At 40.0% G+C, this 26802-nt stretch overlaps 2 protein-coding genes across 3 annotated transcripts; both read left to right on the forward strand.

Annotated features, from left to right (window-relative positions):
• The first annotated feature begins 512 nt into the window (after positions 1 to 512).
• Positions 513 to 6524, forward strand: LOC108671160 (endonuclease/exonuclease/phosphatase family domain-containing protein 1). Its single transcript, XM_018158648.2, has 6 exons — positions 513 to 1052; positions 2172 to 2374; positions 2844 to 3167; positions 3664 to 5132; positions 5754 to 5894; positions 6076 to 6524. The coding sequence occupies exons 1-6, from the start codon at positions 699 to 701 to the stop codon at positions 6207 to 6209; spliced, it is 2625 nt and encodes an 874-aa protein (XP_018014137.2). The 5' UTR covers positions 513 to 698; the 3' UTR covers positions 6210 to 6524.
• A 14984-nt stretch (positions 6525 to 21508) lies between these two features.
• Positions 21509 to 25336, forward strand: LOC108671512 (molybdopterin synthase catalytic subunit). 2 transcript variants are annotated; one of them, XM_018159069.2, is made up of 5 exons: positions 21509 to 21542; positions 22230 to 22263; positions 22560 to 22837; positions 23432 to 23577; positions 23991 to 25336. In XM_018159069.2, the coding sequence occupies exons 3-5, from the start codon at positions 22569 to 22571 to the stop codon at positions 24038 to 24040; spliced, it is 465 nt and encodes a 154-aa protein (XP_018014558.1). In that variant the 5' UTR covers positions 21509 to 21542; positions 22230 to 22263; positions 22560 to 22568; the 3' UTR covers positions 24041 to 25336. The 2 variants fall into 2 exon arrangements, with proteins under 2 accessions (XP_018014558.1, XP_018014566.1); XM_018159077.2 differs by lacking the exon at positions 21509 to 21542 and having other exon boundaries at positions 22235 to 22263; positions 22540 to 22837.
• Positions 25337 to 26802: the final 1466 nt, after the last annotated feature.

Genomic DNA, 26802 nt, shown 5'->3' on the forward strand with positions numbered 1-26802 from the left:
ATGGCCAGCCAAGTAGATAGGTACCTATATTCCATGCCTGCTGCCACCCACCACAACCTCCACATGCCTGATTTTTGACAATTTTTGCATGTTGGCTCTGGGACCTGGGTCACATATTTTTCTCAATCTGTCAGACTTTCTGACAACTTGTAAGGCGATGTAATTCCCATCAGTAATATCAGGCAAAAATTTCCTATAATTGCAGGTAATAATGATCATGGACATGGTGATTCATGGGTAATTTAAAAAAAAGTGCATGTGAAAAAATGGTATATTTCTTATTTTTTTATTGAAGAAAATGAGAAAGGGCCATTGGAATGGATGAAATTGGCTATATTCATGGGCATTTTTTGTATGAATTTTCAGTTTAAGTTTAGTTGTAGGAAGGAGGTTTATATATACAGATAAGTCACTTCAGGGCTCACCTGTACTTCTATAAGCCCTTGAATTTATTTTAGATTTATGTGCCTAATAAAAATTCCTATTGATGGGCAAAAGTCATTGTTTTTTACCAGATTAATTTGTATATATTGTTGTTTGAAGTTATATACCTTCTCTCTCACACACACTTGAAGTTAATCTTATTTATCACATGGCATAATATGTTTGTGCCAACAAAACTGTTGATGTGAATCCAGACAGTCAGTAGGAGCAAGTACCTATATCACATATGTAAACCAAACTGAAATGCAAACAAAATGAACAAAAATCAGTCTTCAGTGCAAGAAAGTTTTTCTATTCCTATTTCTCCTGAAAATGAAGCTTCTCTATCAAGAGGAGTATCTATAAACAAAAATGAAACCAGCAACAACAATGTAAGCAAGCCAAGCTCAAGTGCTGCTGATGGAAGAGAGAGCTGCATGAGTGATACAAGATCACTGACTGCAACGTATGAGACAGCCAGTATGACCAGCAAAGCCAGCCGGGTCAGCCAGTTTGCTCGTCGGATGTCATTAAGAAAAAGCAAAGCCTGGCTGTCTGCTAAGTTCAAGAAACATCAAAAAAACAATGATCTGAGTGCAACTTTCAATCTGTTGGATCAAGAAAACAAGGTCAGTGTGTTCATTTCATTTTGACTTAGCAGTCTGCTTAATTATATCTATACTCTTGAAATAATAAACATAAATAACTGTTTTTTAAGCAAGTTTTCAAAAACCTTGTCAAGTTCAGATTGCTAAGGAAAGCATGCAAATTTTTTTTTCTCATAATAAATAATTTTAAGCTGGTCTGTGGCTCATGAAGGCTTAAATTGTGGTCCATTTGTGGATATTTTACTGGTATTATTGTAACGTATCATAACACATGTGGCTTTAGTGTTATCAGGAAGTTAATTGGAACATAAAATAATGTAGCATAAATACCCCTAAACTTTTTTACTTTACTTATATGATTGTCTTAATTATTAGTTTTATCATAGCACATTAAAGTTTAAATACTAGCATAGCAGTACGTCATTTGAAGCTGGTAGCTTACATGATATACGTACTTGTGTGTTGAATATGTGGCCTTTAATCATTCAGGATAATTATGTGGGGCACAATTAATCAAATTATATAGAATCATAATATTGACTGAATTACACCAAATTCAATGTATGTTGAGCTGCTGTCTATGATACTCTAAAAAATGAGAAACATTAGATTGTCAGATCTTATGTTATATATGATTATATACCGGTATATATATATACACGTATATAAAATTATATGATATTATATAAGGATCAGGAGACTATTGTCAATGAAAGTTAGGTAATTATGTTAGCCTTTTTTGCATAACTATTTTAGCCATATTCATATTATAAAGTTCTTCAAGTAGAAAATTGCCTCCTATATTACCTTTTTAAAGACATTGTAAAACTTGGTAAGGTACACTTGTCATGTGTATATGTGTGAGCAAAAGACAACTAAGCTTGAATTTATGCAAGCTCTTCTATACTTGTGTCTGAATGGATGGTCAGTCAGTATCATCTGCTATGAAGTACCCTATCTCATGTGGATTGCTAAAATTTCTAATGAATGTTTGACAGGGCATGTCGTTAGTGTAAATTATAGTGTAACTAATTAAATTATTAAATTATAATAAATTATTAAATTATATTATAAATTATTAAATTAAATTATAGTGTAAATTATAGTGTAACGTTAGTGTAAAATTTACACTATCGACAGGGCCTGTTGGTGGACTTGAACCAAGCAACAGAGGAGGAACTGATGACCGTGAGTGGCATCACTCGCACCGTTGCCAAGAGCATCATTGAATACAGGACGGTCATTGGGGGCTTCAGAAACCTTCAGGACCTGGCTCTGGTGTCGGGTGTTGGAGCTGCCAAACTGGCTCAACTCAGCCGCGATTTTACAATATCGGAAAATTTGTAAGTATTTTTATGACTGAGACAACAGGAAGTTAAATGCCAACAATTTTCATTTATTTTGAATCAGTTTCACTGCTTTAGTATTTAAAATTTTTATTTTCAGTTTAACATAATCAAAGCATAGGTACCTACTGATTACAAGAAGTTCTTGATCACAATATGAAGAAACAAGCTTAGACTTGCTAATAAAGCTCTTACTGCAAATGTTGCAGGACTAAAGTTTATATCTTCAAGTTCCATGTATATATTTATTAAAGGTCATGATTTATTTCATTTGCCCCAGCACACCATTTCTACTCAAATTGTTTTATTTTTTGAGATTGTCTATTAAATTTACCATGCACATTGTTGCATGTAGTTTTTCATTGCCCGTTTGCAAAAAATGTCACCGAACTTGTCCAGCCTATTATAGCTATCATTCCTCATTAATTCTCTCCTGAATCTAATGTCCATCATCTCATATGTGCAGTGACGGAGGCAAGACTCAACAGCCCTCGCATGAGACAGCCACACCACTCCTCCCCACTGCCTCCCCACCTCTCCCCACTGCCTCCCCGCTGCCATACTCTTTGCAGCCTCCTGAAATGTCGCTCCCCAGCTCCCAGTTGTCATCCCCACAATCAGCCAGTCCCTGCTCGTCCGTCAACCCCACTGCCCCACCCGATGTACTCTTGCAAGCAACCCCCAGGAGCACGCCCTTCAAGAAGGTTCATCTCAACACGGCCACCATCTTTGAGCTAATGTCCGTGCCTGGTCTCAACCAGGAGATGGCCGCACAGATTGTGCATCACAGGTAATTATGGTCATGTCTGGCACCTATTCTGAAACTTTATTATTATTTTATTAGTGCGCATTTTTGTGTATCAAATTTTCACGTCAATTATGGTCATGTCTGGCACCTATTCTGAAACTTTGTTATTATATGAGTAGTGCGCATTTTTGATGTGATGTGTATTAATTTATAATGTCAAGTATACTGTTTTTACCAATTTCGAAAGTTCCTTACAACATGTTTGGAATTCAAAATGTTTCCTGATCTCCTATAGTTTCAGATGTGCCATTGTCCCTTACCGCTGGTGATAACCCACATTTAAAAACTATAAAAGCTATTTTTTGCTTATACCTAGTTTTAGCATTAGAGTAATTTTTTCTCCTCATATATTTGTTTCAAAACATGGCTTTTATTAAATTGAGAAGATCCGCTAGCCTATAATAGGTGACACTCTAGCACCGTGATTACAAATGTTTTCAGTTGTACGTGAAAGATTGAGCTGATTTGATGTGTTCAGGGAGAAGAAAGGACCTTTCAAGACCGCTGAAGATGTTTCGAAAGTGAGAGGACTTCGCACGCGGTCGTGTCGTCACATCCTGCCCCACCTGACGGTCGACTCCCCCGGGACCTCCTGCACCCCCGCTCTCACCAACGGCCACTCCGACGACGGTCGCGCCGCCGCGACGGCAGCCTCTGCAGGCATGACCATCGGTAATGGCGGTGGCCGTACTCCAGGAGACCGACGTCCGCAGCACCGACAAATGCAACGCGCCATGCACCCTGGACACCGACGTACCTTGTCCGCACCGACAAACAATAATAATAATAATCAAGCGTCAGGAAATTCTAAGCCCATGATCGTGCTTCCTCCGACTGCCCTGAACGACGCCGAGGTCCTCAAGGTAATCGAGCAGGCGGCCGACGACAGCGTTTCTTGCTCCCCTAGACTCGTGGGCCACCGCCTCTCCCTGGAGTTCACCTCCGACGTTTACGAGCTTTTGTCCCTGAGATCTGAGCGACCTGAGATACATGGTCTCTTCGAGAACGTTCACAACGGACGGCGCGCTGTGCGGGTTGCCACGTGGAGTCTGTGTCAACTCACTCCGGACAAGTTGAGCAACCCCGGAGTAATGGAGGTGATTTGTCGCACGGTTCTCGAGCGCGGATTTTCTCTGGTTGCTGTTCAAGATATTCTGGGTGCCAAGCTACTGCCCAAAATTTGCCACGAACTCAACACGGGATCTCTACGCAGGGTACGTGAGTGGCCCGGTGAAATAGGGGACTGGGCGTGCCAAGTATCGCCTGTACCCGTGAGCCGCTACGGCAGTCGTCGCGGAACATCCGCTGCGTCTAATGAATACGTCGGATTCTTATTCAACAAGAAGTACATTCACCTCGAGGAGCACTGGCTTTTGGAAACAACTTCAAGAAAGCACGGGCTTGTGAGCAAGCCTTACTTGGGTCGCTTCCGTGCACATGAACTAACATTTACGGTAGTGAACCTCCATGGCAAGCTGCAAAGTTGCATCGACCGATGTGAGTCATTTCTTCAAACGTGCGACCATTTTCTACGTCCTTTCAGTGGCTCTAGTGATAATCATAGCCGTAATTCAATAGATTCTCAGGACGATCTGAAGAGTGCCAAGAATCTACACAATGGGTACATCAAGGACCGGAAGGATATTGCTGCTGATGAAGCAGGTGTCATTGAATCTGAAACTTTGAATGGCTCCATCTGCAACAATAACGGAAATGAAGCAGGAAATGCTATTGCTGCTGCATGTAATGACACTTCTGTTGCTGCTGACGAAGGGCACACAGATGGTCGTGTCAAGAGGAGGCTGGAATTTACCAGGAGCGGTGACGCTCGCGAGCAGCAGCTGCAGGATGCGCTGATTGCCGTCCTGCGGGACCTGCAGGAGAGCGTCTTGCGCGACTCCGCCGTCATCCTGCTGGGCAACATCGGGGCGCCGCCGGACTCTGCTGGTAACGCATCACCGATCAACTCGTATAAACTACTTAATTATCAACGGAGACTAGCATCTCATTAAACTTCGCTCACTATTATCGTTGCAATTTCTCATCAGAGGAATCTTTTGAAGTTGGAACTTATTTTCCTGATCATTTTCATGAGTCTACTTTTCTCTAGATTTTATTGATTAGTTAGCTTTTCGTTCATGGACCTTTTTAATTGTGTGTTGCATTGTTTTGTTTTAAACGGCATCTCTCTCTCTTTTTTTTTTTTGGTCTCGTAATGGTATGTATTGTGACAATAATTTTTGACGGTGCGTTCTCCTCATGTCATTGGTGTGATTTGCTAGTCTCTCTGTCGTTGCTCACTCATGTAGATGGTGGGAGGGTAAGACGTTGTCTCTTACTTGTCTTTTGTGCGCGTTCACGTGTCAGGGCTCGGAGGGTAAGACGTTCACGTGTCAGGGCTCGGAGGGTAAGACGTTCACGTGTCGGGGCTCGGAGGGTAAGACGTTCACGTGTCGGGGCTCGGAGGGTAAGACGTTCACGTATCAGGGCTCGGAGGGTAAGACGTTCACGTGTCTTTCGTGTACTCTCACGTACCTTTTATTTACTCTAACGTATCTGTCGTGGCAGGCCTGAAGGCCCTGCAGAGCCTGGGCTACTGCAGCGTGCAGGCTGCGGACGTGTGCACGGTGCTCTGTTCATCGCCCGCTACGCCCCTCGCTGCAGACCACATCTGGACAAGTCCAGCCCTCACGCGCCACTACTATACAGGTCGGTCCTCCTTGCCTCACTGGAGAAATGTCCTACTAACTTCTGGCAGTGAGGTAATGGTGTCATAGTTTTAGTTATTAAACGTACATGCGTTGCGATGTTGCTCACGCTTGTTTTGCACTTGCTTTCGACGCTCGCTTCGCCTCATTGCCCTGGGGCATGACATGTGTTTGTGTTGCAGGCAACAGCGCCGTCGTGAGAGAGGGACTCGGTCACCTGGCCATCCCCAAGGGCTGGGGCTGGGGAGGACTGGCGACTTCCCACTGCCCCCTCTACGCTGACTTCTACGTTGATGCTGCAGCCGCTCGCTCCTAACACTGAACGCTCCAAATGTTGCTCTGATGATACGGCCGCTCGCTCCAAATGTTGCTCTGATGGTACGCCCGCTCGCTCCTAACACTGAACGCTCCAAATGTTGCTCTGATGATACGGCCGCTCGCTCCTAACACTGAACTCTCTAAATGTTGCTCTGATGATACGGCCGCTCGCTCCTAACACTGAACGCTCCAAATGTTGCTCTGATGATACGGCCGCTCGCTCCTAACACTGAACGCTCCAAATGTTGCTCTGATGATACGGCCGCTCGCTCCTAATACTGAACGCTCCAAATGTTGCTCTGATGATACGGCCGCTCGCTCTCTCCTATGCTGTGGCTGCTCTTCACGCTCCTTGGCAGCGACCATTTCTCCATATTTTACGCCTCGCCACCGTCAAACGATTGGCGGCACGTGACCCTAGTCTTCCCAGCGGAGTCATTTCTGTTAAAAATGCATCAGTCACTTCAATTATAGACGTCTTCTCAACGCTCGCTCTTACTCGCTCCATTGAACAGAAGGGGATGGCTTACGTGCAGCTTAACTTGATGTCTGGCAGATTCAGGATCACCAACACCACTGCTATGTTGTGGTGCTCGACGATCAGGGCCTATACATTCAAAAAAAGTTAAGAGATCGTAAGTTCATCAGCCAATCATTGACGGCCTTTCAAGCAAAATCCACCAATCATAGACAAGGAAATTGAGCGTCCTTACCTTACCTTATGACCTTATGATGAGTTTAGGACGTCGTAGTCCAAGGTCACGCTGATGCGCCGCCTTCGTCGTCCTCCGTCTCCGAGTCGTCGTCGGATGTAACGTTGGACGTGTTCCGTCTATTTGCCCTCATTTGGGCCAGCTGATGCAAGATGCTGTTGCTTGTCACTTGCTGAGGGTAGTTTCCCATTACTGGACAGTCCGGGATCTTTCTCAACCACTTGTCCAGTCGTCTCTTGAATGTTGCAAGGGAGCGTCAGTACTTACGTTCGTTCACTTAGCCAGTTTTAAAAGTATGGCCCCTGATCTGTACCTCGTCTCAGCCATCATCGCATATCTCCTTCAACTCAACTATATATGTGTTCATCATGGCAAATGTGCTAATGTTCATTATGAAAGAAGTTTGTTTGTTTACGGATAATTAACGAAGGATACCAAACGACGTCATGCAGCTCCCGTTGAAACTATGCACATCAATGCTCGCCTCTCATTGCTCTCGGCAGGCTCTATTGCGTTTATCTACTTTATTTTTTAGACTTGCATAACGTCATTCTTCTATTTAATATCCGATGTTTCTTAGTATTTATTTCCCATCTCCACACTCTCGTATAACACTAATGTTTTCTTATATTTATTTAGGCCTTCTCAAGTTTCTCATTTTAATATCCAAGTTGCTTGCTCACAAGCCAGCCACATCAACGCCGTAATTCTTACTGTGGCAACAAGAATAACCGACTCAGTTTCCTTTAAGCTACCTTCTGTGCACGTGGCAATGCTTGATATTTTCTTCAAATTGTCCGCGTTCGCCATAGCATGGAACTTATTACGCTTGTTTCACAGCGATGTCCACTTGGTGTTTGTTACGTCCAAAAAAATTGGTAGTTAGGGATAGATTGGGTATTCTTCAGCGTCACGAAAGATCTCGACATTATTTGCTTCGTCTTTCTTCGGAATCGCGAAAGATTTCAAAATTATTTGCTTTGTCTTCCAATAGTTACAGGGGAAGAGAACGAGTGAAAAAGTAATTTCACAGAAACATGAAACGTTCTCCACAGTCTGCTGTACATGCCAGAGTGGCGCTTCCTAACTGGAGCCATGTAAACAACTTCTTTCACGTGTTGTTTTCCACAGTCTGTTGTACATACCAGAGAGACGCTTCCTAACTGGAGCCATGTAAACAACTTCTCTCACGTGTTGTTGTTCGTTGCGTCGAAGTTCAGGCACGATTAGAGGACGGCTCGGGAGGCTGTCGCGGGGGCGAGCGCGAGAGGAGGGAGATGAGCAGATGATGGGAGGGAGGCCAGGAAGGCCGCTGCCTGGAGGGGACTGTCCCACAGAGAGGAGACAAACATCCGTTCCCATCAGTGGGACAGATGATGGGAGGGAGGCCAGGAAGGCCGCTGCCTGGAGGGGACTGTCCCACAGAGAGGAGACAAACATCCCTTCCCATCAGTGGGACAGATGATGGGAGGGAGGCCAGGAAGGCCGCAGCCTGGAGAGGACTGTCCCACAGGGAAGGAGACGGGGAGGTCTGTGGGAAGGGATGGGCATGAGAAGAGATGCTCAGTGGAGGGGATCCCCACTTGGGGATCTTGCCCCAAATGGGACAAGCTTGCCCCATTTGGGGCAAGCCGCTTTTGGAGAGAGCCCCTCCCTGAAAGTATAGGACACTAGGTAGCTGGGCCAGCGCAGACGTAAACATCGAGCTCACAATAGCAGGATACTATAAAGATAAGGCATAAATTGCAGTGTTTTATAGTAACTAAGTAAATTCAGTAGAGAAAGTCTTACATCTCTTGCAGTTTGGCAGCCCTGGGCGGACTTTATGATGTGGGTGCAATTATTGTTGGTCCGTAGATTGGATGCGCGACTTTGGTTTGCTGCAGATGTTGTTTTTCTGGGAGCGGTTGGGGATTAAGTGCGCATGCGTTGCATGAGCCATAGGCCATCAAACAAAAAGAGCCAGAGGCCTGACATGTCGTTTTTTTCTGGGAGTGGTTAGGGGTTAAGTGCGCATGCGTTGCATGAGCCATAGGCCATCAAAAAAAAAGAGCCAGAGGCCTTTCATTATAAAATCAAAACATGTCATCAATGTCACGATGTTTGTATGTCTGTCAAGATGTTGTTATGTCTTTTGTTATTTTTGGCAACTCTCAAGACTCTTCCAAATGATTTCTTGTCAAAGGCCAACAAATTATTTGATAATTTTTCATTATATTCTCTTATTTCTTTAATGACACGATTTTCTAATTTTCGTCATTGCAGTGCTTCGCTACTTATTCGCTTTTCTTTGATGATTGTTGTGTGTGTCAGTTCATCACCGCCCTTTTATTGACTCGGATCTTCCGGATGATTTGCTCATTACAATAAGGATAATAAACATTATTGATGAATGGTCTCTCAAGTTTCATAATAGCCATCTAAGCCGAAAGGGTCAGGACCTCGAAGCTGGACGTCAACCGATGTCGGCGAGATGTTTATGTTCTCAAGCTCGTTAATGTGATCTTGTATTTTTTGTTTTGTTTGCTGGTGTTCTGTTTCACTCGCGGGTAGCCCGCCTCTTGCAGGCTCGTACTTCAATAAATTTCTTGGTCTCCCTGAACAAGCGCGTGAAGCGATCAAGCTCTCAGGAGCGCAATACAATTCCTATCATTGCAGAGACCTCCAAGCTTACTAATTAAGTGCCACGGTATTTGTTATCCAAGATTGCAACGTAGTTAATTAAGGTATTACTACTAAGTTAAAAATGTTAACCCTAACCATTATTGGAAAATATTTGCTGCTCAATCTAGTGTCGCTGTTTTCGAGATACCTCCATGTTTTGGAGCCAGGTCACTCCGCAATAAAATGTCACGTATTATTTCTTAACGATCGTGCCATGTTGTCTCTTAATATAGTGCTACATTGTATCCTAAAATTGTGCTCAGTTTCTTCTAAAATATTGCTCAGAGTCTCCCTAGAAGTTTGTCACTGAGTATATGGAAGAGTGTCATGGTGTTTCCTAAAGAGTTCCAATGTTTCTGTTTAATGAAAATGACTGTTTCCTCGGAGAGTGCAACAGTGTATAAAAGGAGAGTGCTACAGTGTATAAAAGGAGAGTGCTACAGTGTATAAAAGGAGAGTGCTACAGTGTATAAAAGGAGAGTGCTACAGTGTGTAAAAGGAGAGTGCTACAGTGTGTAAAAGGAGAGTGCTACAGTGTATAAAAGGAGAGTGCTAAGGTGTATAAAGGGAGAGTGCTACAGTGTATAAAAGTAAAATGCTACAGTGTATAAAAGGAAAATGCTACAGTGTTTCCTAGAAGGTTGCTGCTGTGTCTCCTTGACGTGTCACAGAGATCGCCGTACTTGACGATAGGTAGATTTAAATAACTTCTCTATTGCTAGTAGTTGTGTCATGTCATGTCATAACATATTTAACGATGGTGGCTCTGCACTTGACGAGCATTCTGGTTGTATTTATTGTTAAAATTTAGTTTCCAGCAATGAGTTAGTAACGCTTAATTGAGTTGTGCTAATGTAAGAAACCCACTGACGCAGCTCTCTAATTAACGAAGTAGTTAAGCTAACACTGCTATCGTTTCTTTCATTACTTTGGCAAAACATTGGCCAAAATGCCATTTGTAACACTTGCAATCGAGCTATAGTTATTATTCCTATAATATAAAATTGCATGCTTTTCAATAAGAAATATAGTTTATTGCAGATTCTTCCAAATGTAACGTGAAACCAATTTCTGTTTGTATGTGTGATAAATTTTATCCGAATAGCCATTTAACTATAGTTGGTTAATTAAATGTTTATTCTATTTATTGAGGTATGAAATGCAGTGTATAATACTTACTTATGACCATATGTTGTGGGAGAACCTGTTCTTCACCTCTTAACGGTGCTGCTCTGAGTGTGGACGGGACCTTTATAACAAGCGAGTCAATTTGTGTTCTTTAAACTATAGCTGTTAAGGTTTGTTTACCTTAATACAGATAAAGCTTGGAAAAATTCCTCATTTAGCTCGGGATGTCAGACAGCTCTGGGAATGAATAGAACACGTGTTGCTCATGTCTAAGGGTACGCATACAGTGAAAGCAGGTTTGCCCGCGCGGGCAACCTGCTCCAACCTGCCACAAGAATGAACATAGGATAATAATGTAAGTGTTCACAGTGAAAACCTGTACGAATAGTCTTCTGTATTCTATGGTTTCAGGCGCCAGCCTGAGCAGGTAACCAGCACGCTGGCAACCTGCTCTCACTGTGTGCGTACCCTTATGTCGCACGAGTCTCAAGGTTCTTGATTCAAGTCATCACATAGCGCATATATTGTTGTTTATTTATGTGATTAAGTTACAACACGAAGTTGCAAATGCCTTGTCCGTTAGAGGTGAAATATTTTTGAGTGAGCGCAGTTATTCAATTTGACACAAGACACGTTGTGTGGGCGTGTGAAGTGGTGATATAAATTAATGTCTTAATGTCAGGCAGCGCAATGCTTGCCGGCCATGTTTGCCTCAGCCGTCCCGGACCAGCGCTTCTGTCGTGTCATACATTTGCCGTAAAGTTTATATCGCAATACATTACTGTACCACTTAAAACATGTTGCTGATAGTTTCTAATTGTCCTACAGCGTCCCTGTCATGTGCCTTCTAGATTATTTATTATTCTGACCCGGTAGGTAGGCCGATACTGTTTCTTTGCAGGCTTTGTGGATGTGTTATTCGCAAGACAACGTCAAGACATTTTTGCCATCATTTGAATAATGATAACTGACCGTCCGTTCCTCCGACGCTTCACTTCAGAATAAAAACCTCCTCGGGTCGTGACTATATACGTACAGTGACGCACGGCTCATTAGGTTGCAAGAGTTGGGCACATGAAACTTGGACAGCGAGCTGACTAGTGGTCGGTAAATTATTTTGTAAATGCCGTTTTTAGCGCATTTTCTCATTTATGGAAAAATGCACTATTGTGCTCGCCATGTCCGTCTGTCCGTCCGTCCGTGACCTCAAGTTTTCGTCGACGAGAAAATGCGCTCTCTGTCACTCACTGCAGCGAGTACTGAGTTATATTTTTTTAGACTGGGATGAGGAATGAAACACGGTCTTCTGGCAGCGGTGATGGATTTTCCATCATTCAATCGTTGCAGATCGTGTACCTGTACACATTTAGGTGGATTTGTTTCTTCTTGTAATATCCCTATCAATAATGCTCATGTTGTTTTCGCGTTATTTTAATTTGTATATCTGTGGTAGGCGACCTTTCACTTTCATATAGACTGCAGCTTGTTCTTTTAAACTTTCTTAATTTCCAAGACTTGCTATATACTAGCCGTCCCAATTAAAGATCCAGCGTATTCTACTCTTCAATCTTAATATTTAACACTTCAATCTTAAAACCTTATACAAACTTCAGGATGTAGCTCTAGGAAGGTGTAGCGCCAACAGTAGATGCACATACATTAGTGTTGTCATTGATGTCGTCGCTGCTCGGTGAAGGCGAGAAAATAGAGCTTCTAGACGCTTCGGGTACGCACACAGTGGAAGCAGGTTGCCAGCGTGCTGGTTACCTGCTTAGGCTGGCGCCTGAAATTGAAATAAACAGGGCCTGACGCTGGCCTATTCGTACAGGTTTTCACTGTGAACACTTACATTATTATCCTATGTTCATTCTTGTGGCAGGTTGGAGCAGGTTGCAAGCGCGGGCAAACCTGCTTTCACTGTGTGCGTACCCTTCTTTCTGCTATGCCTAGGCTGCTCGTTCTAAATAATTATTTGTCTCTGCTAGTAACTAAATCAACCAGTCAAAGGAAAGCCGTCCAATTTTTAAGATCAGTTGAACATATATGCATAGTCTACTGGTAGCGCAACTAACTGCTGTAATTAACTAGCTGTCGCAACTACGTGGTCTACTGTAGTACGTAGCAAACCAATTCGTTGCTAGTTCTCTTTTGCTAAGTGGGAGGCCATATTGTTTATTGGGTAATAAGCGATATTGTTACTATATTGGCCTCTATTTAAATTTTTACACTTTTTCACATTGGATTTCTAAATGTTCGTTCAAGCGGGAATTCCCAGAGTGTGGTTTCTCTGTACTTTATTACCGAAGTTAGGGCTAAACATGACAATATTATATTCGTGTATGATGAAACGGTTTTGTAAGCGATTAGTTTTAGTACATTCGTATGTAATATTCAGCTCAATTGGAAGTTCGTTTATGGAAGTGTGAGCTGGTAACGGCCATGCACAATATTGCACGTTCATTCCAAGTCCTTGCAAACCAAAGCCTCTCCTCAAGCGAGTCTCAGGGTACGCACACAGTGAAAGCAGGTTTGCCCGCGCGGGCAACCTGCACCAACCTGCCACAAGAATGAACATAGGATAATAATGTAAGTGTACACAGTTAAAACCTGTACGAATAGGCTTCTGTATTCTATGGTTTCAGGTGCCAGCCTGAGCAGGTAACCAACCAGCACGCTGGCAACCTGCTTCAACCTGCCACAAGAATGAACATAGGATAATAATGTAAGTGTTCACAGTGAAAACCTGTACGAATAGGCTTCTGTATGCTATGGTTTCAACCTGCCACAAGAATGAACATAGGATAATAATGTAAGTGTTCACAGTGAAAACCTGTACGAATAGGCTTCTGTATTCTATGGTTTCAGGCGCCAGCCTGAGCAGGTAACCAGCACGCTGGCAACCTGCTTTCACTGTGTGCGTACCCTCATATGAGGAAGCGTTTTCCGTTTTTTGCCGCTCTTACCGTGTGTCATTCATGTGGTTTCAGTATCCGATGATTCGCTAGGTTATTTAACGATATAAGCTTATCGGTTCCGTCTATTCTACATTTCGTATTTACCTGCTTTTTTTATTAGTCCTGTGCGTACTGTTCTTCAAAAATTTTACCATGTTATAAATATCTCACTCAAGTTAGCCAAACATGAAAGGTTAACGTTTGAGTGTGGGTGAAAGCTAGATTAAGTTACTGGCGTGACCGAACCTTAGCCTTGTATCCACCTTGAAAATGTTTATGCAATCTGTGTTGTCCAGCAAAATAGCCCCGGTATCTAATTATTTGTGTACGCGTAACTCTTATCAATAATATATGTATACATTCGTTTTGCGTATGTTCTTGTAAGAATGGAGGTAGTGGTGATGCACATGGTTGAACTAGTTCAAGGTTGACCCACGAGAAGCTCGCTTTGTGGATGTAGTTTGTTGTTGACGTCACAGCGTCACCCTTTCCCTTAATTGGAATCAAAGCAGGCAATCAATCCGTCATGGGTATGACGGGATTGTTTACGTTTCTCGAGCTCAGTGCCGTCTCAATAAAGGTGCACTGAAAGGCGGAAATCCTCGTGGGTCAACCTTACATATTTGAACTATAGCAATGCACCGCTCCCGTCCACACATTTAGTATATAAATGCACCGTTGCTGCGGTGTTTGCCTTATATTAATAATAAGAAATATCGAGCATCCGCTTCTTGCACGTTAGAAGGTGTTGGAGCTAATTAGGTAATTACGTTGTTGCAATGCACGTAAGATATAAGTTGATTCTCGTTGGTGCCGACACTGTTTCACGTCAACCTCACCATTCCTATTCTGTGTTTGTGCCCAAATTAAGTCTTCGAAGTCAATAAATACGAATATATTTATGTAAATATTCGAGTGAATATACTTGGAGTAGAAGCTAATATTGAAAGGCAGGACAAAGTCAGTGTATAATTTGGTACTTATCTCGTGGTAATATTAGTTAGGCTAACTGCAGTCCCTGTGAGGCGCCTGACGGTTGCAGTTGCTAGGGAGACTGTATTCTACTATTCTTTACCCTATATTCTTATGTAGCGGGCTTACCTAAGGCTTGTAATGCTGTACTTAATAGAAGTGCATTGATGGTGTTCACCTGGGGCCGGATTATCAAAACTTCGTAACTTTTTGTACTTACGACAAAAAAGTTCTGTGGTACGTAAATACACCCTAATTTTAGCATTATCAAAACTTTCGTACGCAAGTCTTAGCTAAAAGCCTGAATTTTTTTCCCGCGCAAATGTTTTTATAATACCACCGCTAGTATTACGTTGTCATAGCAACGCCACTCGTAAGTCGATTTTGCGTACTTACGAAGTTTTGATAATACGGCCCCTGGTCCTAACTCATTGTGCTTCTCAGTTGAAATTCGTGCTAAATCGCGCCAAAGAATGAGCCCACATGTATGGCAAAATATGTTAGGTTCTTTCCTAATTTCGTGCAATAGGATGCCAGCATACAAAGCAATGTTTTTTATTTATAAACTATATTTGTGAAGAATGATGTGCTGGCCCGTTAGTATTTATTGATTGGGAACTTTGTTGAGGTTAAATTCCTGCAATATACCTAGCCAAACGGGTTTTGTGTTATTTGTGTTGTGTTGTGTTTTGGGTTCTCTGACCTGTTTTAAGATATCGCTCCGTATGTGTGATATCGAAGTTTTCCTAATATATCTATTCGTGGTCCTAGTGCTAAGTGGGACTCTCCTACAGATAAGAAGACGGCAACGGGCGCTAAAGTTCGCCCCAGCACGTCACGCGCACTACGCACTGTCACTGTATTATCTGTTGGCGACGTCGTCTTTATCGTCTGGTATCGGCGTCTTATCGAGCATGCAACAGCACGATAACTTACCGAAGAATATAATCGTAACTGTAGCTCGTTGTATTGATATTTTACTTGTCAAATCAGCATCGATTGTTCTAGTGCTCGAGCGATTCGCGTTCTCCGAAATGAGGGTCGTCTTTCATTTCATTATTGTCTAAAGCTGTTATTATTATTTAATATAGTTTTATTTAAAGCTTATCAGTTTCTACGTGTGGGGAAAGTGTGCGTTCTGTCTTCTGTTAGCATTACATATGTCCATTCCTCGGACAGCCTTGTCGTCGGTTACATCGCCTTGGTACCAAATTTAGTCTTATTTGCTGTTATAAGATTTAGTTGGAGATTGGCTAATGAAATGATATCTATCATCAGTTTATATTAACTTGCTGCTAAATTCAGATGAACCAATATATTTATAATTTGTTGGACGAATGTCAGGTGCGGGAAACTATAGAAAATTGCTGGACCGCAGAGGCAATAAGAAAAGGTCTAGCCAAGATCCTCGGTACATTAATTTTGAATGACAACACATGATTGTTTTGCTTATTTAAGAACTTAGTAACTGTTCATTGTGGTGCTTTAACTGCTCGTCTCCTGTGATTATCGATTGATTATATTTTAGAGATATAATATTTATATTTTAATTAGATAACGGATTATTCCAGTTGAGCTTAGGACGGATAAGATAAGTTCTTTCCTTGGTATGACTCCTGCAGACAATAACTATCTTCCATAACCGAGCTTAAGTTTCGAGCGCCAAAAGAGATTCAGGGCAAGTTTAAATCCCAGTGGCAGCGTCTTTATTAAATACGATTGTTTAGTTCATATTCGCGCCCACTTATTTCTTTGTTTTCCTCAATATGGATTCAGGGCAAGTTTAAATCCCAGTGGCAGCGTCTTTATTAAATACGGTTGTTCAGTTCATATTCGCGCCCACTTATTTCTTTGTTTTCCTCAATATGGATTATGATCGTCTTCCCTTCAGTTCGCCCTGGGCCTGTGTGAAACGGCATGTAGGCTGCAAGTTGAAACGCGTAGAGTTCTTGTCGTAGTTGAACTTGATTTCAGTCCCGCAGCTCCCGTTGTTAATTAAGGGTTATTCACGTCTATACAATGATAACAAACTTTGAAACGTGTTATTTTATTTTCCTGAACGACTCGGACGATGATATGATATCGGTCAAAATGTTAGCATATTTTATTGTTATCTAGCGTAAATATTCTGTTGTCAAATGTCCCGATTTAGTTATGGCCAATTTTTGAATGCTTTTACCACGTTTTTTTTTTTACAAACAGCGCAGTGGGTTTTTCACTTCGCCCAGCATAGACAGATAAGTGTAACCGCTTATCAGTAAAACTACTTAATGATGATATCACATTTTGATATCTAACTACTTGATATCAAGTTTACTTGATATCATCAAGTTTACTTGATATCATCAACTTTACTTGATATATTAGACGCTAATTAAAAGATAATATTGATGAAAACACGTTTTTGAGGTTGTTCGGGTATAGCTGGCACCCAGATTGAAGAATGAATAACGTTGAGTTTATATTCTTCCAGAAAACGCGAATTTTAGTCAGACGAGCGGGAAGTTCTATAGAAAAGAATTTTATAGCTGCGCCGAATTTGGCAAACATCCACCTGCTCTGCATAACTGGTAGTTCTTCCAATTGATAGTTCTACACACGCTCTTGAAATAATGTCATTGTAGAGGTTGAAATTCGGCGGGTGGGAGGTTACCTCAGTTTGGACTCAGCACCAGTCAACCATGCAGAGCATATTTGCGTGGGTACACATTTCATATTCTCCATGCGGGGTTTGAAAATCCTCAGCATCCTCCTAATCATTCTTTGTTCAGTTGTGAGAATATTTATCATATAGCAAAAAAAAATATTGGGGACCAATTTAATAAGGCCTAATATTGATTTTAATAAATAATAATGCAAACAGTTGTTATTAACTTGAAATTTGAATACAGTCATAACTCGGAAAGGCCTTATCCCTTTATTAATCTTAGTTTTTTTTCTGTTCGTTGCCTACAATGAATATTATTTCTTACCTAACAGAACTGCAGAACCAAATCTTTTATTCACACTGCATTATGCAAAATAAACAAACGTGAACGAAGTAGCATCGTCATGCAGTAGCTTTGAGAAGCAGTTTTGACAAGTCATGATTTCCTAATTAGAAATTGAAGGTCATATTATGTTTTCGCGTCCTGCTGGTTAATTTTTTATTCAAGTATTCCTTTGCATACCTTTTAAAATATTTATTAAATGGAGAATATTTTTTAAAAAGTAATTAAGTATATAGGTACTTACTTTATGTTACTTAAATATTTTTTTCTTTATTCAAGTTAGTAAGAAGCCGTTTTTTTCCGCTGCAACGAGGAATCGACGACGGAGTTGGGCAGCTGGCAGCCTTGGGTCAGGCTGAGCTGAGGGCCTGAGGCAGAGACGAGCCCACAGGAGTTTTGTTTTGTTTTTGTAAAGTATAAACTCTCACTTTGCTAGACCAACTTGGTCAAAAGAAGCTCCAGGCTGTGCTGCCCAGGCTGGACCTTCAGTCTTTTATCATTGATATTACAGTCGAACAGCTCCAGTCTCTTAACATGGCTGCTCTCTGCAATGTCTCATCTCTGCCTTTTTCCCACAGTTGCGCAAATCCTGAGCACTATTCTGTCGGGGGGCTGCCTTGGACGAGTCTCCAGAGCTCCCTCAGCTCCAAAAGAAGAAGAAGAAGAGGGCCTGAGGCTGGGCCCCTCAGCCCTGGCGAGTGGCGACTGGCGGCTGGCGCTGATTTGTCATCCAGCGACAGCTGCGGGGCTCTGTCAGGTGCACGTCAACTTCAAGTCATTTTTGTTGGCAGTACGCAACAAGCGGCCAGACGAATCACGAATGTGCTGGAGAAGTTGTTCAGTGGAAATCGCAGTAAATCCGCAAAGCTGACCTGCCTGACAGGCTAACAGTAAACAGCCTAGTGACAGGCTGACCACTCATCGTATGATTCGTATCGAAGCTTCATTGTCGTACTTGTAAATTGTAGGCTGTAGCCACCGCCCACAGTAGAGAACAAGACTTGATTAATCTCTGTAGTCTGTAGCATAGTGGCAAACCACAGCTTTTTACCTTTTTTAGAATCAGTTCATCTTGAATTTCCTCATTTACCCCAAATTTAATTCAATTTCTTATGTATGACACTGCTGTTATCCAGGATACTGGTCTACTTATAGGACTTGAGCCTCAGTCTTGAGGGAGAGTATAAAAAACTCTGCTTTGCCAGTGCCACTATGCTCTGTACTCTGTAGTTTGGCATAGAATAGTCCGAAGCATTCCTGTTTTCTCCAATTAAACGTGTATCATTCATAAGTCATAACATTTTTTTGCTTCTCCAAAGGATGACTTGTCCACTTGAATTAGTTGAATAATATTATAATGATCATTGATCAATAATCTGGTTCACTGTCACGTCTTCAGCCATTTGGAATGTGTTGTAGTTTGCATCTCCAGCTCCAGCCCCAGGGGCCCAGGGCGTCATCTTACAGAGTCAAGGCAATGTACCTATGAAGATTTGAAAAATAAAGAGTGATTTCTGCTCAAATGTAGAGAAAAAGGCTAAGGCTTGCTAGCCTTGCATTGACATTATAAAGACAAAATTGTAGTTTTATTTGAATCTAAGCATAATTGGTAAACATGTAGGTAACTGTAAGTAAGTGATGAAGTAAGTATGGTACTACTACTAGTATTCTAGTAACTTAGTAAAACATGATTAACATGAACTCTTCTGAAGTTTATACCAATTTATAATTTTATACTACTTTTTAAATGGCTCAAACATTGCTTTTCAAGTTTATACCACTATTAAAACAGCTAGCTGATGGCTTATACCAGTATTAAAACAGCTAGCTGATGGCTGGACGCTGGAGCAGGTTTTGACAATTTTTAGTAACAGCAAGTCAGCAACATTTGTGCAATGATGATGATGCAGCATCAGCATGACAGCATGCTGCGCCTGGATCCGGATGTAGGTACGCTTGGCGGCTGGCAACACTGCCACTGGGCGTCTGGGCTGGTCCATACACCAAGTACATAATTATGCCTACCTAGCTCCTTGTATGTCAGGCAGGATGCAGGCATGAAATATATCTATTTGGCCATCCATGGCTGGATTTTTCAAGCTGTGGTTATATGTGTTTCTCAGCTATGATTCAATTTTTTTGAGCCGTGATGCCATTTCTTCTAGCCGTGAATTCCATATTGCATATTCTGGCCATGTAAAGCCATTTAGTATTTACCAACCGCAAACTTTTTTTCAAAGTTCCATGCACACGTTACCCAAAATCTCTAATTTTACCCTAAAAACAGTCATCAAACAGCAACACCAAGATTTGTCTTCCCTTAACTAACACTTTACAAGCAAAACTCTCACTTCATCATAAATAATAACATGGGATTACTGCTTTTGAAAATCACCTGCAAAACAATAATTTTTACCCAAGATTTTTTTTAAATTCTGCCTGATCTTCTAGATTGAGATTGGTCAAGTTGCTTGTCTTTGAGCAATAGGAATGCATGTAAATGTGTGTTTTTTTTTTCAATGGGAATACAATATGACCATGTGCTTTTGGACTACCTAGCCATATTTTGAGCCCCCTAACAAAGCAACTTAACTTGCAATAAATTTTACCATTTTTAAATTTATAGCTGTACTACGGCTACCTACTTTAATAACACTTGTGTAAAAATTATATATGTTTTTATTTTCAGCATCATGTACTATATGTTTCATTAATGATTCTAAAAAATGAAAAAATTTTGGAAACTGGAAATATATACGAGTATGAGAGTAATAAAGTATTGAAGGACTGGAAAGTAAAGATAAGTTGAAAAATGTTTTAATTTGATTTTAGAATGGTATTTACAATTTAATTTAGAAGATACAAAATTATTCAATTGTATATAAATGTTTATAAGTACCTGAGAAATTTATGTTTGGACATGTACCTACATTAGGCCACATATATCTCCAGTAAATTGTAATACCACAAAATGGTCATTAATGGTGTCATATAAATGTTTTTCAGATTAAAGTTGCTCATTATAATTTTTATTAATTTAACCACATGTTTTTTTAATTTTCATAAAAGCATGAATATCAATGAAACTGAAACTGTTTCTGTCAAAATAGTTTTTTTTGCCTCTGCTAGAGAATTAAGTGGCTGTCGAGAAACAAGTTTCAGTCTTTCAACACCTACATCTGCTAAAAAGTTATTTTATGAGGTAGGAATTTGTTAAATACATACATACTTGTTTCATTTTATGTACAATTTTTTCTTTCTTATTCATGAAAGCTCCATTAAAAGATATAACCTTGTTATTATTTGCTTATTTTTTGACTAACCTAACTGTTTTCCAATGAAATGACATACCTTTATGGTAGGAAGTTCATTATAACTTTTTTAAGCACTGCTCTTTGGTCCTTGTGATAAACAAATAAAAGGTACCTAGATTTCATTTCTCATACTCTTTAAATGATGTCTGCATTATGTCCATAATTTGGACTTCTATATAAAGCTCTCCTGAGCTGAAATTTGGATGTGAACTAAATTTTTTTCTAGCTCCTTGGGAGAATCAGTACTTCATTTGATGTGTAATAGCTAAGGTAGATTTTCAATTCTAAACATAACTTCAACATTTTTTGAGCATCTCTGAATTATTTCTAAAAAATTTAATGATATTTTCCTAGAAAAGATTTCCCCCTCTCCAATGTATTATAAATGTTTATGACAAATGACAAAGATTTCCAAGATTTCCACACCATTACAATTTAGATATGTTCTCTCTGTCAGGTCTCGAGTAAATTGCCACAGCTGCTCAAAATAGAGAAATGTGTTATGGTTGCTGTGAACCAAGAATATATTGATGACACCAACCAAATCTGGCTCAGAGCTGGTGATGAGATAGCCTTCATTCCTCCCATCAGTGGTGGTAAGTGTGCTCTCACAAACAAAAGTATGTTCATCTCTCTGTTTATAAATTATTTGCAGGATCCAAAAATATCTAACTTTGCCCTATGCTTGTCAGTCTGTTCTGAAGCTGATTTTATTTATAATTACATTTGTACAAATGACCAAAAAATATAAATGTATTTTTTGCCAGAACTATGGTTAGGCTAACAAACTTTGAATCATAGAAAAAATCATAGGTATACTTATTCAAATGTATAATTAATGCAGTCATGATTCCAGTTTTATTATGCTTGTTGATTTCATGATATTTATGTAGTTGTTCAAAAGATGATGTGATTGATGCTGCTATGTATGTACATTTGCATAGTGATTTTTAGATAAGTAGTGTTGAAATATTTTTGAGTAAACTAGTTAGTTGTTTGGTGAATTTAATTTTTGAAATAGCTGCATCACCAGTAAACCCTTGCTCATGACTTTATTTTGTTTTTTTAGTTGAGAAAATTATGGTTTGTGTTGTGAAGTATTTTTAAGAATTGATGAAAAAGATTTTGCTAATTACTAACTGTATTAGTTTGGCCAAATTTTTAATTAAACCAAATTACATTGAGATTTAATTTCAACTCATTCTACTGCTGTAGTCTCAGTAATTAGTTAGTTTGGATGCTCTAATGCTAGTAACTTCATAACAATTAAAATCTGTTTGCAGGTTAAGCTGAGTTCTGAGGGACATCACAATCCAGGTGAAAGAGAAAAACATATGATAATCAAAAGCATGTGCAGTTTTATAGAGTTGATTAATTGTTTCTTCAGATATAACGTAGGCAAAATTGTAACTATGCAGCATTTTTGAAACTATTCATTGAGGAAAAAAAACTTGATGTCCAGTATCAACTTCATATTTTAAAGATGGGAATAGATGATTAATTTTCTAATAAGTGGGACACCCTCAGCTTTTTTTGTAATTCTTTTGGCAATTTTTTGCTTTCCTTATTACTTTTTAAATTTTTCCTGAAAAGTTCTTACGCAAACTCATAAGGAACGCATCATGGCTGGAGATGAAGAAACAGGAGGGATAACTCACATAGAGCTAACTTTCTCCGAGTTATCTGTATCTGAAGCAACTAAGATTGTTTCAAGTGCAAAATGTGGAGCCATCAGTCTGTTTGTAGGCACGACGCGTGACGTCTTTGAGAACAAGACAGTTGTGAGTCTAGAGTATGAAGCATACGAAGTCATGGCACAGAAGGAGATGAAAAAACTGGCAGATGAAGTCAGGAAGCAGTTCCCTGTCGAGAACATCCTCATTATACACAGGTTAGAAGTTCTGGGCCTCTTTAAAAGAAGTTAAGAGATCGTAAGTTCATCAGCCAATCATTGACGGCCTTTCAAGCCAAATCCACCAATCATAGACAAGAAAATAGAGCGTAAGTACTTACGTTCACTAGCGAGTTTTGAAAGTATGGCCCAAGATCTGTAATGCAACAACAGTATTGTAACCATAAGTGTGTGCCTCATTGCTCTTGCATATCATGTCAATGTTTGCATTGCAATTCTCTTCACCCTTTGTGTATAGGCGAGACCTCTCATTGCCTAGCTATTTGGTACAAATAGCTTTGATGATGGTTAATGTATCTCTAGACAAAGGGTTCAAGTCAGTTGAAACTAGAATAATTATTTAAATATATATTTATAATATAAATGGTACAATGTATTGATGTAGATATTTTTTTACTTATTAGCTACGTAACTATAACAATAGATATGTGTTTATTAAACATAGTACATTCCACTGATCACTCAAACGCAAATAAGTAGACCATTTAAACTAAAATATTCAATGAAATTTTTGGTGTGAAGAATTTCAGTATGACTTGTGCCAACGAATTCTTTGTAATTGTTCTTGTGAAGGTTGGGGAATGTGAAGGTGTGCGAGGCAAGCATCATCGTTGGCGTGTCGTCAGTCCACAGGGCAGAGGCCATGGCTGCCACCACCTTCATTATGGACCGCATCAAAGCCAGGGTGCCGGTTTGGAAGAAGGAAGTTTACTCTGATGGTGAGCCTTGATATCAAGCATTGCCTGCAATCTTAGTTGGGCAAGCATAGAATACAACTGATAATGACTAGTTGTATTTGACTGATATGCGTACAACAGCTAGAGTTGCATACAAGATATGTATGTCAGATAACAGATGAGTATAGCAGACAACAGAAAGTGTCATGATCGAGGTACTTGTTTACTTATATTGAACTCATACCACCACATAAAAACTTCGGGCAGCACTCTCGCAATAGATAACCATGTTTTACATTATATTCGAAAATTTCACATTATTTTCAGGTGCTTAAGTGTAAAGATGTGACTTTCCGCCTCAAATGATGTGCACAAATTGTATTGGTTATTAGCATCATAGGTTATTTTGCGGCTCAATGATGATCTTTCCCATTTCCGATGTTTTATTTTTGCAGGCACCAAGAACTGGAAGGAGAACAAGGAGTGCAACTGGCGCACTCAATGACACAGCTGGCATCGCCGCACAACGCTTAGAATTCTGCTCTCCCTCATGATCTACAGACGTTGTGCTTCGTAATAGTGATCTATTGGAATGGTGCTCTTCCTGATGATCTACAGACGTTGTGCTTCGTAATAGTGATCTATTGGAATGGTGCTCTCCCTGATGATCTACAGACGTTGTGCTTCGTAATAGTGATCTATTGGAATGGTGCTCTCCCTGATGATCTACAGACGTTGTGCTTCGTAATAGTGATCTATTGGAATGGTGCTCTCCCTGATGATCCTAAACGTGATGTATGGACGTACGGTTTTTGCCGCGCTAATGAGTGTGATTTTTACAGTACGACGGCTGTTGAATGTCACTTCAAATATCTTCTATCCTGATGGATTGAATTTGTACCCTAATGTAGTTTCTACATTGTCCCCTGTATTAAATGTTAAAATTACGATGCCAATTTTGTTACACGATTTATATATTTGATTGATGAAAGAATGGTATGTCTCATTTTAAGAACAGGCACAATAGTAAACCTTAGACCCGAGTATTTATTAGGTTAAGTATTATGTCAGTGTGCGATTGTGAGAACTTTAAATGGGGGTCTAAAACAGGTAGAATTTGTAACTTTTTATGAGATTGTGATGGCAACATTTTCTTGACGCGTTTTCTGTGATTGATGTTCCAGCTATTGAGTTTCATTGCGGTGGCTACACCACGTCCACAGCTGACTTCCTCTTCATTTGTTATTGTTCTTCAATTTACGATGATGTTGCACGAAATGATCGCTTATACAATACTATCCTTATGTTACTTACATAGATATTCGTTAAATAATGTTGTTGGTTGATAACAAATTTCTGATTGAGAATGTTATTTTTGCATACGTATATATATACTGCACTCATAGTATTTCGTGTTATTTATCGAAGATATCCTAATAAATTGTACTGCAGCATTTTTATGGTACAGAATTGCTTTATTACCATGAATGTAATCTCTGTTTTTTTGATATCTACCAATTATTTCTAATGATGAAGCATACCACTTGACGCATAATTATTGTAATCATGCAGACGATAGTGAAGTTCTTATCGCTATATATACACGCGCGTGTGCTAGCTTCAGCGCCCTGTGCCTTGATAAGAACCACCTATCATAGTCCTGTGCCGTCCATACTACCTAATAAGTTAACCTTATATTTAACAATATTGAGTTTGCAAAAATTAATTTCAAATAAATAGTACATTTATTCCATAAAAATTTTATTGCAGGTAATAAACTGCTAATCTGAAGTGCACTTAATAACTCTACTTTCCCTCCGTTCTCCTTGACTGAAATCTTTCAGGCATTAAATTTCAATCCGAAATTCAGTAGAATTGGTTACAAATATGAACGAGCAATGATGCTCTGACGTAGAAATTTGCCTTCGCATAAAAAATTAAATTTTTCTACACTGATAAGAGTGTTGGCGTGAAGTCGACTTCCGACTTAGCATGTCCGTTTTTTTTATTGAATCCGTATCTTGGTTACGAGTTATCACATCTCCAGAATACAGCTACGGAACGAACTTGAAATCGGGCTTGCATCGCACCACTATTTTGACTGCAACAAATTTGTTTGGAATATTTTGTTCGGGCATATACAGTAATGTACAGTTCACAGAAATTTTGAGAGAGATTGTACTGCAGGAACCTGGTGATTTTTCGTTCTCTCTTTTCCAAGACAAATTCTATTGTTGTTTATATTTTATTTGATCATCATTTGTGAATTTTATGTATGCTTATAATCCTTAAAGTTTTCTGAAATAACGAACTACACCAGCGAAGCGGAAGGTCTAAATTATTTAAAATTTCTCAAATCATTAATCACCCACAATGGACGGGAGGTCTCATGTGTTAGGCTTAATACATAACCGTAAAACGATGAACTTTTATTTAGAACTTGATCCGAAAAACAAAATCCAATAGGCTCGAAATGGCTTAGGATTCACTGAAACTTAGACAAGAACCAAGTTTCAAAACGCTGCTTGGTAGCAGTTCCAATACATGGCTCATCGACGTAATACCGACGAATAAACCCGGCCCAACATAATTGTAGAAGCAAGAAACAACTTATAAATTTTACAATTCTGCATTACAGTAATAGTATTCCAATGTCGCAATAAGATTTAATAATTTCACTCACAGAATCAAAATTCTACACATCATGAACAAACGGAAGGCTCCTTGATTTGTTAATTGGGACGCTGAAAGTCCCAAAATATCGAACGGTGTGTCTCACCGGATTCGCAGTTATTCTATCGAACAGAAAAAGGAAAAATAACTGTAGAATAAATGATAATCAAAATTATAGGCTCTATACGAACCGAAATATAAGACGCACTATTTCACTATATTAACAGCCTCTGACCCACCTTAAAATCTTTAGCCAGCAAGCAGTTAAACTGTAATTTTAAAAGGCAAGTTAAAAGGTCATGTAAAGGGAAATTATTCAAAGTGGTAGAAAAGGAGGGCAGACTACAATTATTAACTAGCAAGTTTAGCGTAGGATAGGATTAAGCTTTTGCAATAAGTTAGGAACACATTAATGTTATTCAAGTATAAAGCCGAAGCTCAAAAGTTAGGGTGGTCGTGACACAAGAAAAGGCTATGCCCAAATTTAACACTGGAGTCAGCCCTTTCCTAATCAAAGGAAGCACGAACATGCATAAGGGTACGTACACAGTGAAAGCAGGTTTGCCCGCGCGGGCAACCTGCTCCAACCTGCCA

Source organism: Hyalella azteca, unplaced genomic scaffold, assembly GCF_000764305.2.
Source record: "Hyalella azteca isolate HAZT.00-mixed unplaced genomic scaffold, Hazt_2.0.2 contig10672, whole genome shotgun sequence".
In the NCBI taxonomy this organism is placed as follows: domain Eukaryota; kingdom Metazoa; phylum Arthropoda; class Malacostraca; order Amphipoda; family Hyalellidae; genus Hyalella; species Hyalella azteca.

Excerpts from the sequence above, each read along its gene's own strand:
- LOC108671512 (XM_018159069.2), top strand. The coding sequence starts at position 22,569 with ATGGCTGGAGATGAAGAAACAGGAGGGATAACTCACATAGAGCTAACT. Across the intron at positions 22,838-23,431 it reads AACATCCTCATTATACACAG|GTTGGGGAATGTGAAGGTGT; the intron begins GTTAGAAGTTCT and ends GTTCTTGTGAAG. Across the intron at positions 23,578-23,990 it reads GAAGGAAGTTTACTCTGATG|GCACCAAGAACTGGAAGGAG; the intron begins GTGAGCCTTGAT and ends TTATTTTTGCAG.
- LOC108671160 (XM_018158648.2), top strand. The coding sequence starts at position 699 with ATGAACAAAAATCAGTCTTCAGTGCAAGAAAGTTTTTCTATTCCTATT. Across the intron at positions 1,053-2,171 it reads TGTTGGATCAAGAAAACAAG|GGCCTGTTGGTGGACTTGAA; the intron begins GTCAGTGTGTTC and ends CACTATCGACAG. Across the intron at positions 2,375-2,843 it reads TTTACAATATCGGAAAATTT|TGACGGAGGCAAGACTCAAC; the intron begins GTAAGTATTTTT and ends TCATATGTGCAG.